Below are 15,980 nucleotides of genomic sequence, written 5' to 3' on the forward strand. Positions count from 1 at the left end.
GCTCTCTGACCCAAATGAGCAAAAGGAAAGATATAAGTGACTGACGATACCATGCAACGGCCACGTAAGCCACGAGGGATGGGTTTGGAGACTCCTGTTTGTGGCATATGGAGACAGGCTCGAGGATTTCAATGAACATGACATGACCTGCTTGCTATGGTGAGCTGGAGCAGTAGAATAGATACAAGTCTTATCTTCAGCCTTGCTACCTGCTTGTCCAAGCTACTACCATCGCCGAGGGTTTCATATGCGTGTCAGAAAGACCTGCGTCCTCGGAGTGGCGAAAGCGGAATAAGGCTCGGAGGTCTGTATTTTCCGGGTCGCGAGAAAAGGCCGACCCAAGGGTTCAGTCGGTAAAGTTGTACAATACTGCGGAGGGACAGATGGTTCCATGGGGAGAGTAATGGCTGATCGGACAAGATGGTAGCATATGTTGGTGCCTCTCTATTTCCAACTACTTGGACAATTTACAGCCTCGTGGTGACGTAGTGCCAGAACTGGTTACACTGCAAGGCTGGGCGCGGGGATGAAGGCTATGATGTCATAAGAGGCTTCCCCTTTCAGCCATGGGAAAAGGAACAATCGACAACGTCTCTATCGCTATCGTTGGTCAATCAACCACTGGGCTGCATACACCTCTGCTCACCCTATAACCAAGTCAGCACCTGCGCCCCACGATGCAAAATACCACCTATTCGCCCTTGCCCCTCGGACGTATCCGACACGCGCAGCATTGCCGCTGGTGTGATCATCATGCATGAGCGTCTTGCCATCGCCGAGTAAAGAGCACCAATAGGCGATGAATTATTCTATATCGAAGCTGGACAGAGTTAGCCTTACCGTTCATCTCCTTTCTGATTGGCTGTCAACTCACGAGGCTCTCTCTCTCCCAACGTATCAGCACGCGACCACCTTTGAAGTGGCCTATGTCGTAAGAGCAGGGGAGGGAAAAATGCTCAATCTCCCCACACGAACTATATCACTCATCCACCCTGTATCGTGAATCACTCACTCAGCGAGTCTTATCGACCACTGTCCAGTCCACTCTCTTGATCAGGGCTCACCAAGCATTGATCCTGGTGCTTCTCAGGTACCTTATCTCTGTCCTTTGCTTCCGGAGCATCCGCACACAGAGATTCGGCGTCCAACCTTGTTGTGACCTCTACTTGTCAGTGTAACATAATCCCATGCCAGAACAGTATCACCCGAGGCTATGGATACCCCGAGATGGGTCCTTCACCGAAGTCGAGATGTTGTCCCGCGCTACAGCCGCGCGTGGAGGCGGATTTGCTTCGAGAAATCTTTACCGACATCGCATTCCATGTCCTGGGGGTCAAAAGGCTGCGAATTTCCACACTTCCTCGTTCTTGAACTCTTTCATCCTGAAAGCTTCTGTGATAGACACAGGTTCTCGTCTCATATCGTTTCTCGGTAGCGAGGCTTTGTGGTCTTGTTTTCGATTTGCACGCCCCTGACTTCCGAATCTTCGACGACAGCCCCAGGTTCCCAGGTCATCAACATGGATGTTGACTTGGAGAAGAAGCAGGAACCCAGCCCTGGGTCTCCTACTCCTAGCCAGGAATATGGCCAGATCGTCTCCACTCAGGAGAAGACGTCTTTGTTCGCCCGCATAATCGATGGATTTCGCGAAAATCCCCAGTGCGTCTTCCACTTCATACGTATGCCTGAAACCGACACGGAGGTCATGCTAACATCCCCGCTCTTTCTGTGTCCAACAGCGCCCGCGTCACCGAGTTGCTCGTCGACGACAATGGGAAACCGCTGCCTGACCAGCCGCCAGCACAGCCAGCGCTGGCCATGAAACTCAAACAGCGACATTTGCAGATGATTGCTATTGGCGGCTCCATAGGCACTGGTCTCTTTGTCGGTTCAGGCTCGGCCCTTGCCACCGGCGGTCCAGCAGCCCTTGTGCTCGCGTATTGCCTCCTGGGAATCATGATCTTCTGCACCGTGCATGCCTTGGGAGAGATGGCTGTCTTGTGAGTGACTCCATCAGACCTGGCGGGAGACGCAGAGCGTCGCCAAAGCGGTCACCGCCCGCATGATGGTCTTCTCCGCCCCCATCAGTGTGGCTCAAAAGGCTGATATCAGAATTGCGCCAACAGATTCCCAGTCGCTGGCTCATACTCGGCATACTCATCAAGATTTATTGACCCAGCATGGGGTTTTGCAATGTAAGTGGATCCCCACCCCGATAACCCCAGTCATGACCCTAACCCTGACCCTGACCCTAGGGGTTGGAATTACTGCTTTCAGTGGCTAGTCACTTTGCCCATTGAAATAATGGCTGCCAGTATAACCCTGAATTACTGGCAGGGGGCACGTGACGTTAACCCCTGTGTCTGGGTCACCATCTTCTATATTGTCATTGTCTCCATCAATCTGTTCGGGGTCAGGGGTTATGGAGAGGCTGAGTTCATTTTCTCGATCGTCAAAGTGATCGCCACGTTAGGGTTTATGTGAGTTACATCCTTTTCCATAAAATGATGCGGAAAGAAAACGATACTGACTCGGACTGTCGTACAGTATATTCGCCTTAGTCGTTGACGTCGGTGGAGGACCTACCGGGCATTACTTCGGAGCCAAAACATGGGACGACCCAGGCGCATTTGCGTATGGTTTCAAGGGCGTCTGCTCGGTCTTTGTCACCGCCGCGTTTTCGTTCGGTGGGACCGAGCTGGTGGGTTTGGCGGCAGCAGAGGCAGAAAATCCACGTCTGGCGCTTCCCACCGCCATCAAACAAGTGTTCTGGCGGGTGGTTCTCGTAAGCCGGCTCAGAAAAGACCCCTGGCATTTTGCGTCAGCCCTCACTAACGGGGGCCGAACCAGTTCTATATCATCTCCCTGACCTTCGTTGGGTGCCTGGTGCGATGGGATGACCCTCGGCTGCTCAATAGCGGCAGCAGCGCCAACAACTGGACCTCGCCATTCGTGCTGGCCATCAAGGTAAGTTGTTCTGGCAGCCGGCAGGCTATGAGAGGAGATGGTCGACGCTAACAAGGAGTCAGAATGCGGGCGTTGGAGGCTTGCCCTCGGTTTTCAATGCTGTCATTCTCATCGCAGTTCTGAGTGTCGGAAACGCATCTGTTTATGGCGCATCGCGAACGCTGGCTGCACTGGCTGATAACGGTCAAGCACCCAAAATATTTGGCTATATTGACCGAACAGGCAGACCGCTCGTGGCCATTCTCTTCTCGTCGGCACTCGGGGCTCTCTGTTATATTGTGGCGTTGTCGCCCTCGCAGCGTCAAGAAGCGTGGAACTGGATGTTTGCGGTCAGCGGTCTCGCAAGCATCTTCACCTGGGGATCCATCTGTCTGTGTCACATCCGATTCCGCCAGGCCTGGAAATACCACGGTCACACTCTGGACGAACTGCCTTACAAGTCTCAAGCGGGCGTGATTGGGTCATGGATTGGATTTCTGTTCAATTGCCTGGTGCTGATAGCCCAGTTCTGGACGGGATTTGCCCCTGTGAGTTGTCCTTGTCGCCAACATGAATGCTGACGTACACGGCACCTGACTGTATCACTGATTCGTATCATCCGTTGAATTGTTCAAATAACAAGGCTGACTATATTTTGCCACCACAGATTGGTTACCGAGACATGTCATCATCTGAGAGGACCAAGATCTTCTTCGAAGGATATTTGGCGGCACCCATCGTCATAGTCTTCTACATCGGATTCAAGATTTGGAAGAGAACCTCGATCCGCCAAATCAAGGACATCGATGTGGTCTCTGGCCGACGGGAGCTGGATCTGGAACACATTCTAGCCGAAGAAAAAGCGATCCGAGCGACGTGGCCATGGTGGAAGAAAACGTGGAACACGTTTTGCTAGGTAGGCGGGCTGAAAAGAGATGTGTTGAATGAGTACGAGGCTCTGAGGAAAAGGATGCTACAAAAGACTAATTTGAAACCTGAGGCTGCAAAGTAGGAGATGCCAAGAGACGTGGACGAGCTCAGGGCGGATGTGATCACCATCGCAGGAGGGGGGCGAGTTTGAGGCCCGATCAGTTTTTGCCCTCAAGCATCGAAACATGGAAAACGTCCAAACGTCAGAAGGGGTGAAAACGTGGGTCTCTGATCCGCTTTGCAGCCCGAGGGAAGCGAATAGCAGATGGTACGAGTCAGCCCTTCGATCTTGGCCTGCAGCTGTAGGCGGCATCTGATTGATAGAAATCCCCCGGGATGAAATAAGTATTGCGCATCAGCACTGCCAAGCCCATTACGTGCAACTAGGGGAGGCCTTGGTGGTGTCTGGTGCTTCCTTGTGGCGCCCCTGTGATGGCCTGCTGAGGGCGATGTTCGTAACCATGACTTATCTGCATCCGTGATGATCAGGCAATGTACGGAGTGCGACGGAGGGAGGACAAGGAGGGAGCTGGGACGAGGGTATGTACCGAGTAGAAGAGGGCAAAAAAAGGTGATGATGAGAAGAGGTAGATGCGTGTTCCTCCTACTCGGTACTGGAGCAATGCAATTGATCGTTTGTGTGTGCCTCCTCATCCCATCTCTTCTTTTCTGCCTTTTTGGGGACCCATTCTCCTTGTTTGGCGTAGTGGTATGTAGTCTTTGTCGGCACGTGCCTGTCCTCGATAAAATAAACGAAGCAGCAAACTGCTTGAACTGCCAGGTGGAAGAGTGACTGGCGAAGTTGACGGGGGGGAGTCCTTGTGTCCCCTAATTACGGAGTTTCTCGAGTGCCAAGCAGCGATTCATTGGACGGAGGCCGTCATACCGACCACCAGGTAACGGGGATTGCCATTGGCCACTGAGGGGCGGCGCATCAGGGGGGCTGTTCCTGCTTGTTCGGTGCCAGGGGGACGCGCGGCGCAGTTGGTGTCGTCGTCAGCCTCCCAGAAGCAGCAGCCCGAATCCCCCAGAATTGGCCTTGGAAGCTCGACTTGTTCCCTTCGGGGGGCCAATCCAGGGCCTACCAAAGCTTGCCAGTGCTAGAGTTGCACTGAGTGGCTCCTTTGTTACTTGCCTGGGTCATTCTTGTCCACGTCGACCTTGCACGTCCGCTTGCGATCTCCTCCCCCGGGTGCCCACCGCTACCTCCAAAGCACGCACACGCAAGTGCGACTCGTGAGTGCGTGTGTGGATTCTGGGTGTGTGGCTCGCATCTCGCTGCTCTCCCAAGTCCCTCTAAGGAATTGCTTGGGAAAGGCTCACGCAATCTTCGTCCACGTCCATGTCCACGTACCACTCTCAACTGCTGGAACTGACCTGACCACCACGCAATTCACACTCTCATACTCACTGTCGCCTCCTCCTCTATCTCTTCCACCACTACAATACATTGCACCTCGCCGTCTTGCCTTTTAGACCGTGTCAATATTTTTTCAATTCTCCTCCTCGCCCTGGTGTTACCCTTTCTGGGCTATACCTGAAACTCCAATTGCGTTTTCCCGACTGTGGCGAGGCAACTTGACTCGGGCTGTGCTCGGCGACTGCGCCAGTTTGTCACCAACATTCTTCTCTGATCTGATCAGGTTGACGCTCACAATCCTCTCCTGCTGGGCTCCTAACTCTTCATTCCTGAGTCTCACACCTTCTCCTGCCTCAAGCCTTTTCACCTTGTCGTCGGCTCATAGACTGCAATCCATCGAGTTGCCCTGCAGCCATGGCGGGGAACGCGCGGCCGCGCATCCTCGACGATGAGTTCGACTTCAATGCCGCCGATCTCTCCAAACAATTCGAGCAGTTGCTACGCACGAGGAGGTTAAACGAACTTGAGGAACAAGCCAGGACTCCTCGTTCTGCTTCTCCCCATCTCGCACCTCCTGCCTCATCACACACCGCACACCCTCCGAACTCCGCACCACCGTCCATCGCTCCCAGTTCTCGCTCGTCGCAACACCAACCACCCACATATACCTCGTTTCGCAGTTATCCTATCGTGCCGTCTCCTCCCCAAGATGGCCCGTCGCTCAAGTTCAGAAATCTCCTCCTGACCTTGTCCATGACCCCCGTCAAGTATGAAAACCCCGGCCTTCTAGACGAGGCGTTAACCCACGTCCCAATTGATCGAATATACGCCGAGGCGGAAGAGGAGCATAACCTGCTGAAGGCCCTCGCTGCCTCCAAAGGTGACAATGTCAAACCAGAATGGGGTTACCAGGACTGTGTCATCAGGTCGCTTCTTAGGTACGTTTGGCTCAGACTTGGAGTGGTTGGCTGGATTCTAACTTGGGTCTTTTAGGTGGTTCAAGCGATCGTTTTTCACATTCGTAAACAATCCTGCCTGCACACGATGTCATGGTGCTACAATAGCCCGAGGTCAGACGCCCACCACACCCGACGAAGTGGCCCGTGGAGCTACGAGAACCGAACTGTACCAGTGTACGAGTCCTGGGTGCCAGGCCTTTGAAAGGTTTCCGCGGTACTCAGAGGTCTGGACCTTGCTTGAGACTCGACGCGGACGGGCTGGAGAGTTCGCCAATTGTTTCAGCATGTTGTGTCGTGCTGCGGGAGCTCGAGTACGATGGGTGTGGAACAGTGAAGACCACGTCTGGACCGAGGTGTATAGCGAGCATCAACGGAGGTGGATCCATGTTGACCCTTGTGAGGAGATGTGGGATAACCCTAGGGTATATACTGAAGGTGAGCTCCCCATTGCCCAACTTGTCCAGACGTTTTGTTCTAACGCAGTCACTCTAGGCTGGAATCGCAAGATTGCCTACTGTATCGCCTTCTCCAATGATGGAGCCACCGATGTCACCCGTCGATATGTGCGCAATTCCCGTTACCACCTTCCTCGAACTCGCTGCTCCGAAGAGGTATTGCTTTGGATCATGCACGAGATCCGCAAAATTCGACGGGAAAACATGGACAAGCACGTTAGGAACCAGTTGATGCGCGAGGACGAGAGAGAGGAGCGGGAGCTTCGCAGTTATGTGGCCCAATCCTTGGCCAGCGACATGATCAACTCAATACCCGGCCATGTCAACGGCGAACGACCCGACGAAGTGAAGCATCCGGTCGACAGACCACAAGAGGTCCAATGGTCTCAGCAACAGATGGACCAGTCAGGCCAACGGTAGCACCTGGAGAATTTGAGGCTACTTGAAAGGGCACGTCGACATTCCGATGCCCTCTTCCAATTTCCTTTGTCATTCCTATGGCACGATAACGTCGTTATGCTTGATCTAATGATACCATTTTTACACTATCCGGGGGATACTAACAGTCTCAATATGCATGCACGGTTTCGAGGCGCTGGGAAAGTCAATACTGCATTTACGTGGACGGAAAACGATGACCGAGGGGGAGGCTTTCGACATTTTCAGGTGTCAGTGTTGGACGGGAATGTACTTTGTTACAGGCAAGAGGCATTGCGCTTTTATAGTGTGACTGGGTTCGATGGTGTCACGTGCTACATGAGCAAGAGTTATGGCAGCATATGCGTGTTTGAGAGGAATTGCATCGCAGGGTCGAGTGTGTTGTTTGAGGAACATTGATGACCACAAGCTTGGAAAAGATGTTCAGCAGTTGTTTTGAGCAAGAAGCTACCAGGCGTACGAGTCCAGCGAAATCAGAGTGTCGTTCTACATGTCTAATTGTCATGTGTACGAGGTAGAGATAGACTCAATCAGGAATGTACTCCATTTCCAAGTCGAAAGATGTTCTACTGCTCTATCCTTTTACTGTGATATGATGCTGGGATTGTATTTGGTAGGAGGATGCACAACAAGCCTTCAGGCCTAATGGCCCCGATCCTCGCGACAGAGGAGGAGGAGGAGTAGTAGTAGTAGCTCGTACGTGTTTGCAGACTCCACAGTTAATACCTACTGTACCATGTGTACTCAGTACCTCGTAGGTACCCACCAATGAAGCTTCGGATAAAGGCGTCGTAATCCCCAACACTAGCCAGCCAGCCAGTGGTGGCGGCAGAACTCCGAGGCGCGGTGGGTTTTCTTGTGCCAGCAAACTATGTAGGTACCTACCTGTCTGGGGAATTTTTCTTGCCCTAGGTAGTCAATCGGCGATGGGAAGAGGTCCGTTTGGCTAGCTGGCTAGCTACGAGCGAGATGGTGCTTGGACGCTACGAGCTAGGAGTTAGTAGCTAGGAGCTGGGGGCAAACGGGACTTGTGATACGGAGAAGGGTCTCGATTGGGGGTTGGATACATGGATGTCTGGTATTTGCTGTGTAGCTGCCTATCTGGGTACCAACGTAAGCATAGCACAGCGCAGTGCGGTGGAATAATTGTGGTGATAGGGAGGTAAAGAGAGTGCATTTTCTCAGGAGAATACTGTTGGAGGCACGGTAGGTAGGAGGACGACGACGACGACGCATATACAATATAGTCGCCAACGAATGTTTCCCGGTCCGTGGACTTGTACCTCTTCCCTCGTACCTATACTCATACCTATTGCCCATACCTGTACTTGTATTGTATGTACCGAGTACGTAGGTACCTAGGCACAGAAGGCACGATGCGGGCTTTTGAAAGCCTCCGAGCGAGTTCTCTCGTGGGGGTGTGATGTGAAATCGACTACTTGTACTATTCGGTATGACTCGTGCTTTTCTGTCCTCGAGGTCGTAGCTTGGTGGGATCGGACATTGCATGCTGTCAATCAAGCGAGCGAGCCAGTCTGCCAGTAGTGAGTCTACGGTATTATGTCGGGAGGTACAGTACTGGTGGTGCGAGGTAGTGAAGTGGTGAGGTTGTGAGGTACCAAAGCAAGGATATGAAACCGTAGCTTGCTTGCGAGGCTAATGGTTGGATGCAGCTATACAGCTCGACTGGTGTCCTCGCAGAGATGTGGCGCGGTACAGAGAAAGAAGGGGGGAGGAAGAGTAAGAGCCAGGGCCAGCCTTGGGCATGGATTGAAGGATTGACGGGAAGGATGACCATAGCGTAGAGGGGAGGAATAGAATAGTACGGAGGCACGCGATAGGTACCGAGTACAAGTAGGATAAAATAGAATGTTAATATACATAATATTAGGCCCAGCTCCCACCCTGCACAGCCTCGCCGCCGATCGCCGCCGCCGAACCCGCACACGTACATCCCGCACAGTCTTCCTCAATAAACAGAGTAGCAGCGGGGGACAGACACCATATTTAGACGGGGGTTTTCTTCTATCTTTATCTGGCTGGCCGTTTCAGATATGTCCCCTTTGTCCAGGGTGCCAGGCTCTTTGGGTGAAACGACCCCGTCCTTCCGTACCCTCCGTACGCTCGAGCCCTCGTGGCTTTCTTTATATTCGTTGTACTTTGTACTTTGTACTTTGTACTTGTTTCTACTGTGCAGTAGGTACCAGGGACTCGGTAGGCAAGGAAGAAGGACTCGGTCAGAAAGAAGTCTGTAAGCATGGATGTATGGATGTATGGATGTATAGATGTACCAAGTACCGAGTACCTAAAGAGTATAGTACACTCAACAGGGGGAGGAACATCTTCCTGCTTCTACTCTTTTCCTCTGTCTTGATTGTGATCAGATTGACTATCCAAGTATGTCCGACACTCGTGTTGTTCGATCTATGTATACACCAACGCATACAGATAAGATCGTGCTGGATACTGAGATGGACATGGATGGATGGAGGGAGCATGGATTGCTAGTTGTGTGACAACAGCCTAGCTATCTGGAACGGACTATCAGTGTCATACTTCCCACTCCTGCCCGCCGTCGAAGCGAGGGCCTAGCTCAACATCATACATGGGCCGTTCGACGATGACGACCTCGATGTTGTCGCCGGTGCTGGTGCTGGTGCTGGTATTATTGCGCACATCCTCTGCCTTGGTTCCTTCTGTTGTGGCCAATTCGATCGCATCACCGTCGCCGGTCGACTGTGAGGGCGCCGCAGGACCAATAACCTCTATCCCCAGGATTGCATGATACTCGAACGTGTACCAGTACATCCGAGGTGCCCTCTGCTTGGACACTGATCCTGTGGCCTGCTCATCCGTGGCCGCGTCCTCTACCGCCCCAGGTATCGCACCTTCACCTCGTCTCATCAGGGCGAGAGCGTCGTCTTCCCTTTCATCCTCATCCAGCTCATTGTCCAGGTCCATCTCATCTCCGACGTTATCATTATCGAGGTCAACCACTTCCGCATCGTCACCCGACGCGGCCTTGAACTTGCGCACTTCGGGTCCAATTCCCCCCTCGCGCTCAGAGAGCCGGATGTCGTCTCCAGCTCCCGTGTTGCGTTTGCGTTTCCTGCTTCTTTTGTCGCCTTCTCGTTCTCGCTGTCCGTTGCCAGCAGCCTGGAGCAGCTGTTGTCCTTTTTCATTGGCATGGCTTCGTTTGATGATTGGCTCTACCACTTCATATCGACCCAATCGTCCAATCTTCTCCACGTCGCCTGCCCCAACTCCACCTGTTGCTCCATTTGGGTGGTCTCTCAGTAGGTCCCTGGACACATCAAACATGAATATCCAGGTCGACCCATATAGCCACAGCCTTTCCCCTCTTCTCGCTCTATCGTTGCAATCCCAGAAGCACCCTATGACCCGGTCTTTGATTTTGGTGAAGTCGTGTGGCAGAAACTTCGAGGGATTCCGTCGCGACCAGTCGCTTAGCTTGGCAGTGAAAATATCAAACTCCACGATTTGGTGCTTTGAACTGATGGCAATGAGTTTTGTGTTGGTTTCGTCAGGAAGTTCATGGCTGACAGGGTGTGGGTTGTGGCGGGTCGCGTGTAGACCGCGATTGTCATGCGTGCTTGAGCTTGCGGGCTTAGCCATAGTATTTGAAGGTCGAAATGTCAGCACAAGGATGGAGGAGTCAAGTTGTGGCAGGCTGGAACCAGACGGATTGCGGATCCATTTCTGCCCGTGGATGATAGGGGAACTTGAGTCGTCATCTTCGTCGTCTGATGTTGTAGAGGAGTTGGAGGACCCAGCCGAGTCGCTAGATGATTCTGTTGCCGCATCGTCAATGAATAGGGCATCTTCGTGACCTTCAAGCACCCAGACGTCGATAGCACCTGATAGGTCTCCTACAGCGAGCACGCGGCTGTCACTGGAGAATGCGACTTGTTTGATGGTTTGAAGATAATTCCCCAGTGCCGTCTGTGTTGTCTTTCGGGCTTGCCGGTAGAGCTTCACGATTTTGTCGTGGACGGTGGGCTGCCCTTTTGGATCGTCGGAAGGAATGATCTTCACCATAACCACAGCGTTATCTTTTCGGACACAGTACAACCACTTGCCATCAGGCGAGAAGCCTATTCTCCGAGCCCCTAAGCGGGCGATGGAAGACGGTAGTTCAATTCGTCGGGTTCGCAGGCATGGTCTGCCTGAGACTTGGGTCTTTCGCAATTGAAACATCTTGACGCTGTTGATGGTAACGGCAGCGACCAGTCGTCCATCTCGAGATATCTGCGCATCTTGGATGCTCTCGTCATCCTGTACGACAAGCTTTGTGAGTGTGTCATAACATGATTCCATGGCTCCGTCAGAGCCTGCATCAGCCATTGGTAGAGTTGCGAACTTTCGCACATGATATACCACAATCTCGCGATCCCACCAGGAAATGAACATTCTTGAAGTGTTGGACGCTGAAATCTGTGATCGCTGAGGGAGGTGGGGAAGAGAGCGATGATACTCGGTCTGTGAACGGCGTATTGGCACCACAACAGGCCGGGCATCGATGCCTCCTGACACCAGAATGCTCAACTCTTTACTCTCAAAGGTGGCTGCGCATTTGACATCGTGCTGATGGAAACGTTTGTGTGATACCTCGGCCCACCTCGACTTCTGACTTCCTGGGTGAAGAGGGACCAACTTGTAGGTCACAGTCCTCCGATCGACACCAACTGAAAAAATCATGTCCCCAGAGGCGCTCGTAGCAATGTCGAGTATATCGGCTTTGTGGCTCTTTAGCCGTTGCACCAGAGAGTAGTTTTTAGAATCCCATATTTTCAATTCACCGGACGAGTCGCCAGAGACGATGCTCCCATCAGGGAGGCATTTGACAGTCCACACCACCGAGTTGTTGCCTTCGGTTGGCTTTCCCAGGCTCATATTCCTCATGATTCTTCTGCTCGTGATGTCGATGACACGGATCGTGCTGTCTTCATAACCTGCCACCACAGTGTTACGGTCGCGCCACACCAGACTCAGGACTTTAGGTTTCTTGACCGGAGGTTGTGCTAGAGGTCGGAGGTAGCGCAGGTCGTCGTCTTCGGTAGAGAAGAGAATGATTGTCCCATCTGAACACCCAGCTGCGAGCAACTGTGCACCTGCGCCGCCTTGGAGGTCATCCGGGCTTGTAGCACCTTCAAGCTGAGGTTGTGCTGCAAAGCACCAAATATCTCCAAAATTTCCTTCCGCTTTGCTTCTGGGAGCACCTGTATTGAGATCCCATTCCGTCACCGAGGTCGACCCGCCGGTACTAAAAAGCCGTAGAGGGCCCCGTGAAGTCTTCGGCGCGCCAGAATTGTGCAGCTCATCCAATACTGGCTCCTGGGTCCACACAAGCTGTTCGATCGTGGTGTCTTTTCTACCTCTTAGAATTGTTTCCTGTACCCAGAGACCGTCTTTGGGGTTCCATATTTCAACGTCGCCGTTGTTTCGACCTAGGGCTAGACGCAAATCGGTAGGCGCTTTTTGCTTGGGGTTGGGGGGATGAGAAAATGCGAGAGCGTTGATCGGCTGTGGAGGATACTGCACAAAGCGGCACCGGTGGATATCCATTATTTGGGGGAGTGTTGGTGTCGCAGAATCTATGTCATCTCGTTATTCTGCATTGTCAGTTGAAAGACATTGATCGTTTGCTGTGTGAAGTGCGACGCTCAATAGACATTGAGGGCGCGAATGCCTCGACATTGAAAAAAAAAAAAAGTTCGCAGTCGGTGTTAACAGGCACCGACCAGCCTTATCGATAAGACCCTTGGCCCCCTCGCGGTCCGCAGTCCGCACCATCCAGAACCTGTAACCTCCCATGAAATCTTTCTCCCCTTCAGCTTGCCCTATTGCTCTGATACCTTGATATACTCATACTACCGAGGAACAGTCGTTTGCCGGACCATTGCACCTGTCTCTCGAATTATATCAGATCACGGCGACTTGAAGAACATATACCTGATTCCTCAATTCTTGACCTGAACCAAGAGATGATGATCAGCGGTTCTTAAGCCTTTGCAGCCCTGTCAAGATCTTCGCCAGTCGACAGGCACAAGGACAAGTCGTTTGGGCATCTAGCAGCGCTCTGTCTGCGAGACCACTTGGGCTCATTGTTGGCAGAGAGTGGCGGGCAACTAAAACAAGATAACGATGCCGAGGCTGCGGACGCACCATTGCGCTCTCACCTGAGTTTCTCAGAACCTTGATTCGATTATAGTGGATCGAACTGCTCCCGCATGTGTCGCAAGTGTCGGTATCGTCGGCCGCTACACTATATGACTGGGATGAACTTGTATGTGTAAAGGATCATCAGCCTTTGGCGACAATTACCACTCTTGCCACCGGAGACTCGATACAGATGTGTCGCAGTGTCAACGTGGACCCTCGACCGCCGCTCTCGTCGTTCCCACGAAATCCGGATTTTCAATCTGCTCTAGACCTGCTAGATCGACTGCGCCTCGCTTGCTAATAGAGTTATCTCTTCCGACTTACCGCCCCTACGAATCTTTCGCACTCTTGCGACCAGGAGTTTGGAGTTGGTTCGACTGCTGGTCATCAATCCGAAAGCCTCAGGATTACCCCGAAACGGCCTTCATCTGTCCTCCGATTAAACCACCACAATATTCGGGTTGCTGTTTCTGGACTGAGAGTGCCGGTTGACCTCCTTGCACCAATCCGTGGGGCGAAAAGCGCTCACTTCGAGATATTAGGCCCCTATCAGAATGAACATTGACAAATAGCATCAGCCGCGCCATGCCGACTCTGGTCAATTATAATCAATCAACCTTCAAAGATCATGCAAAGCCCAACAAACGCCGCCTGCAGGAACTCCAACACTCTGAAGCTCGAGCGCACGCCGCCCGAGTGGCATATTGGCGCAAGAAAGCCATTCCTTCAGCCAAACCGGGGGATTCGCCGCACAGAGGAAGCGACAAAAGCAGTGATGGCGGGTCCTCATCTAAGGACCCGGTCGACACTGGAGCGATCGTTAAACAGGAGCCGGAGAAATCTGATGAGAATTTCAAATGGATCTATGGCCCATCCCCAGATTCGGTTCTTACTAGCGGGCCCGTGCCCAATGCAGACATCGATCTCAAGTCGGAGCAGAAATACACACCAACCGCACAGTCCGGCTCAGTTCCAGAATCTACACCAGGAAATCAGAAGTGGCGGCGTCGGTCAGGAACAGCCTCAACGAATGATAGCAAACGAGGAGTACTTGACGGAGTGCCCACCAATTTTGCCAGACTTGCCCGACAGCCGACTTCGCAGTTATTTGACCCCTTTGACTCTGTACCAGTCCGTCAGGGCGACGAAGTTGTCGCAGCCATGGATCACTGTATTCTCTGCCCTGACCTGCTTCCACAAATTCTTGCTAATGGAGTTCAGATATCCACAACTGGGCACCCTCGCAACGGCCTGGCCTCAGATACCAGACAAAGGACAACCCTCTAATCCGGGACACGTTCCCGTTTGCCCTACAGAATGTAGAGCTGTTCGAAGCGACTGTGGCGCTTTGCCTGAGTTTCAAGGCAGCGGGTCAAAACTTCCAAACAAGGATGTGTAACTGGTCACTCCAGCACAAGGGCCAAGCGCTTAATGGCATTCGGAACAAGTTGAACTCGGGGTGTGTTGACGAGGCCGTTATTCTTGCAACAGTCTTCCTCATGATTATTGATGTAAGGATTACCTGTCTCACTTGGCATGACCTTGTTAACCAGTGCAGAACGTGTTTTTGGATGTCGATGCCTACGAAGCGCACTTGAATGGTCTCAGGAAGATGGTCAAGGCAGCTGCCCCAAGCATTCTGAACGCATTCGGTGGTTCTCTGTGGTCCTTCGTATCCTGGTATGTTGCGCGGACGAACCACTTTCCGAACACAAACGAGATCTGACCAGTCTCCACAGGGCTGAATCCAACGCTTTGCTAATATTCGGCAACCGCATCGCCCTACAGGACCCTGCATCTGATGGAATCCGGTTACAATACCCGGGCCAACCGTTTTCACCAACAATAACTAAAATCATTGACGCACTGCCCATGGGGTTCCAATTTGTGGCCGGGGATGGTCATTTGTCCTATGATACGATTACCATTCTCGCAAACACCGATCGTTGGACCAAGCTCATCGATCGAGAAGCAGGATCTGATGTCCTATCGGAGGAAGATCAAGCCTTCCTAGTGAACTTTGATCCACGCCTACAAAGTGCCCAAGTCATGAGGTTATGTCGAATCTCGACAGCAGAGCGCAAAATAGAAACGGCAATTTGCAAAACGGTATTTATCTATCATGCAAACCTCTTGGGCTGGACTTGCCGTTGCTCAGGATATCGTCGCATCGTCGAAGAGCTTGGAGACGTGCTGCGGTCCTGGGTGTTTGAGGAGACGTGGGACAGAGAGTTATGGGAATGGCTTGCCGTGGTCACAGCGAATGCAGCACGGCGAGGACAGTTGCATTCCTTACAGATGGAGGTGATGACCAAACTGATGACCCTGGGAGACCCAGCACTGGGGTGGGATGGCGTACGAAGGCAGCTGAAGAAATTCCTGTTACACAGCAAACTGGAACGCGAGTGGAAGTTGAGTTGGGAGACGGCCATGATTTCTCGGTCGGCATGATGCATACTGACTTCAATTTTCTTGCGTTTAATCATGTATTGTATACTTTGCTGTACTGTTTCTATGAGCGAACGTGGGCGGTTAAGGTCTCGGAATGACTCGGTCGAGGCCATGTGCAGGTTTGATGGGAAATTGACGTTGTGACGTGAAGATTGCACGATGAACGGCATCTGGGATATGTGGCAGCTCGCATCCTGCAAGTCCGACGAGGCTGTATTACCTTGACGGATATATGTGGTTTGTATATTATGCACCTCG

At 52.3% G+C, this 15,980-nt stretch overlaps 4 protein-coding genes across 4 annotated transcripts; 3 read left to right on the forward strand and 1 right to left on the reverse strand.

Moving 5' to 3' along the window:
- Positions 1–1,519: 1,519 nt before the first annotated feature.
- AYO21_04833 (hypothetical protein) lies at positions 1,520–3,862 on the forward strand (the record flags this gene model as incomplete). The annotated part of the gene is made up of 8 exons (XM_022654804.1): positions 1,520–1,659; positions 1,740–2,000; positions 2,127–2,195; positions 2,256–2,480; positions 2,548–2,785; positions 2,851–2,967; positions 3,030–3,494; positions 3,614–3,862. 8 exons carry the CDS (start codon positions 1,520–1,522, stop codon positions 3,860–3,862), a joined length of 1,764 nt encoding a protein of 587 aa, XP_022512943.1.
- Positions 3,863–5,650: 1,788 nt separating this feature from the next.
- On the forward strand, positions 5,651–7,070 carry AYO21_04834 (hypothetical protein; the record flags this gene model as incomplete). Its single annotated transcript, XM_022654805.1, has 3 exons — positions 5,651–6,174; positions 6,230–6,630; positions 6,688–7,070. 3 exons carry the CDS (start codon positions 5,651–5,653, stop codon positions 7,068–7,070), a joined length of 1,308 nt encoding a protein of 435 aa, XP_022512944.1.
- Positions 7,071–9,638: 2,568 nt separating this feature from the next.
- On the reverse strand, positions 9,639–12,674 carry AYO21_04835 (hypothetical protein; the record flags this gene model as incomplete). Its single annotated transcript, XM_022654806.1, has 1 exon — positions 9,639–12,674. The coding sequence occupies one exon, from the start codon at positions 12,672–12,674 to the stop codon at positions 9,639–9,641; it is 3,036 nt and encodes a 1,011-aa protein (XP_022512945.1).
- Positions 12,675–13,856: 1,182 nt separating this feature from the next.
- AYO21_04836 (hypothetical protein) lies at positions 13,857–15,722 on the forward strand (the record flags this gene model as incomplete). Its single annotated transcript, XM_022654807.1, has 4 exons — positions 13,857–14,442; positions 14,493–14,782; positions 14,830–14,951; positions 15,011–15,722. 4 exons carry the CDS (start codon positions 13,857–13,859, stop codon positions 15,720–15,722), a joined length of 1,710 nt encoding a protein of 569 aa, XP_022512946.1.
- Positions 15,723–15,980: the final 258 nt, after the last annotated feature.

The sequence above is a fragment of the Fonsecaea monophora genome (assembly GCF_001642475.1).
Source record: "Fonsecaea monophora strain CBS 269.37 chromosome Unknown Scaff28, whole genome shotgun sequence".
Taxonomy (NCBI): domain Eukaryota; kingdom Fungi; phylum Ascomycota; class Eurotiomycetes; order Chaetothyriales; family Herpotrichiellaceae; genus Fonsecaea; species Fonsecaea monophora.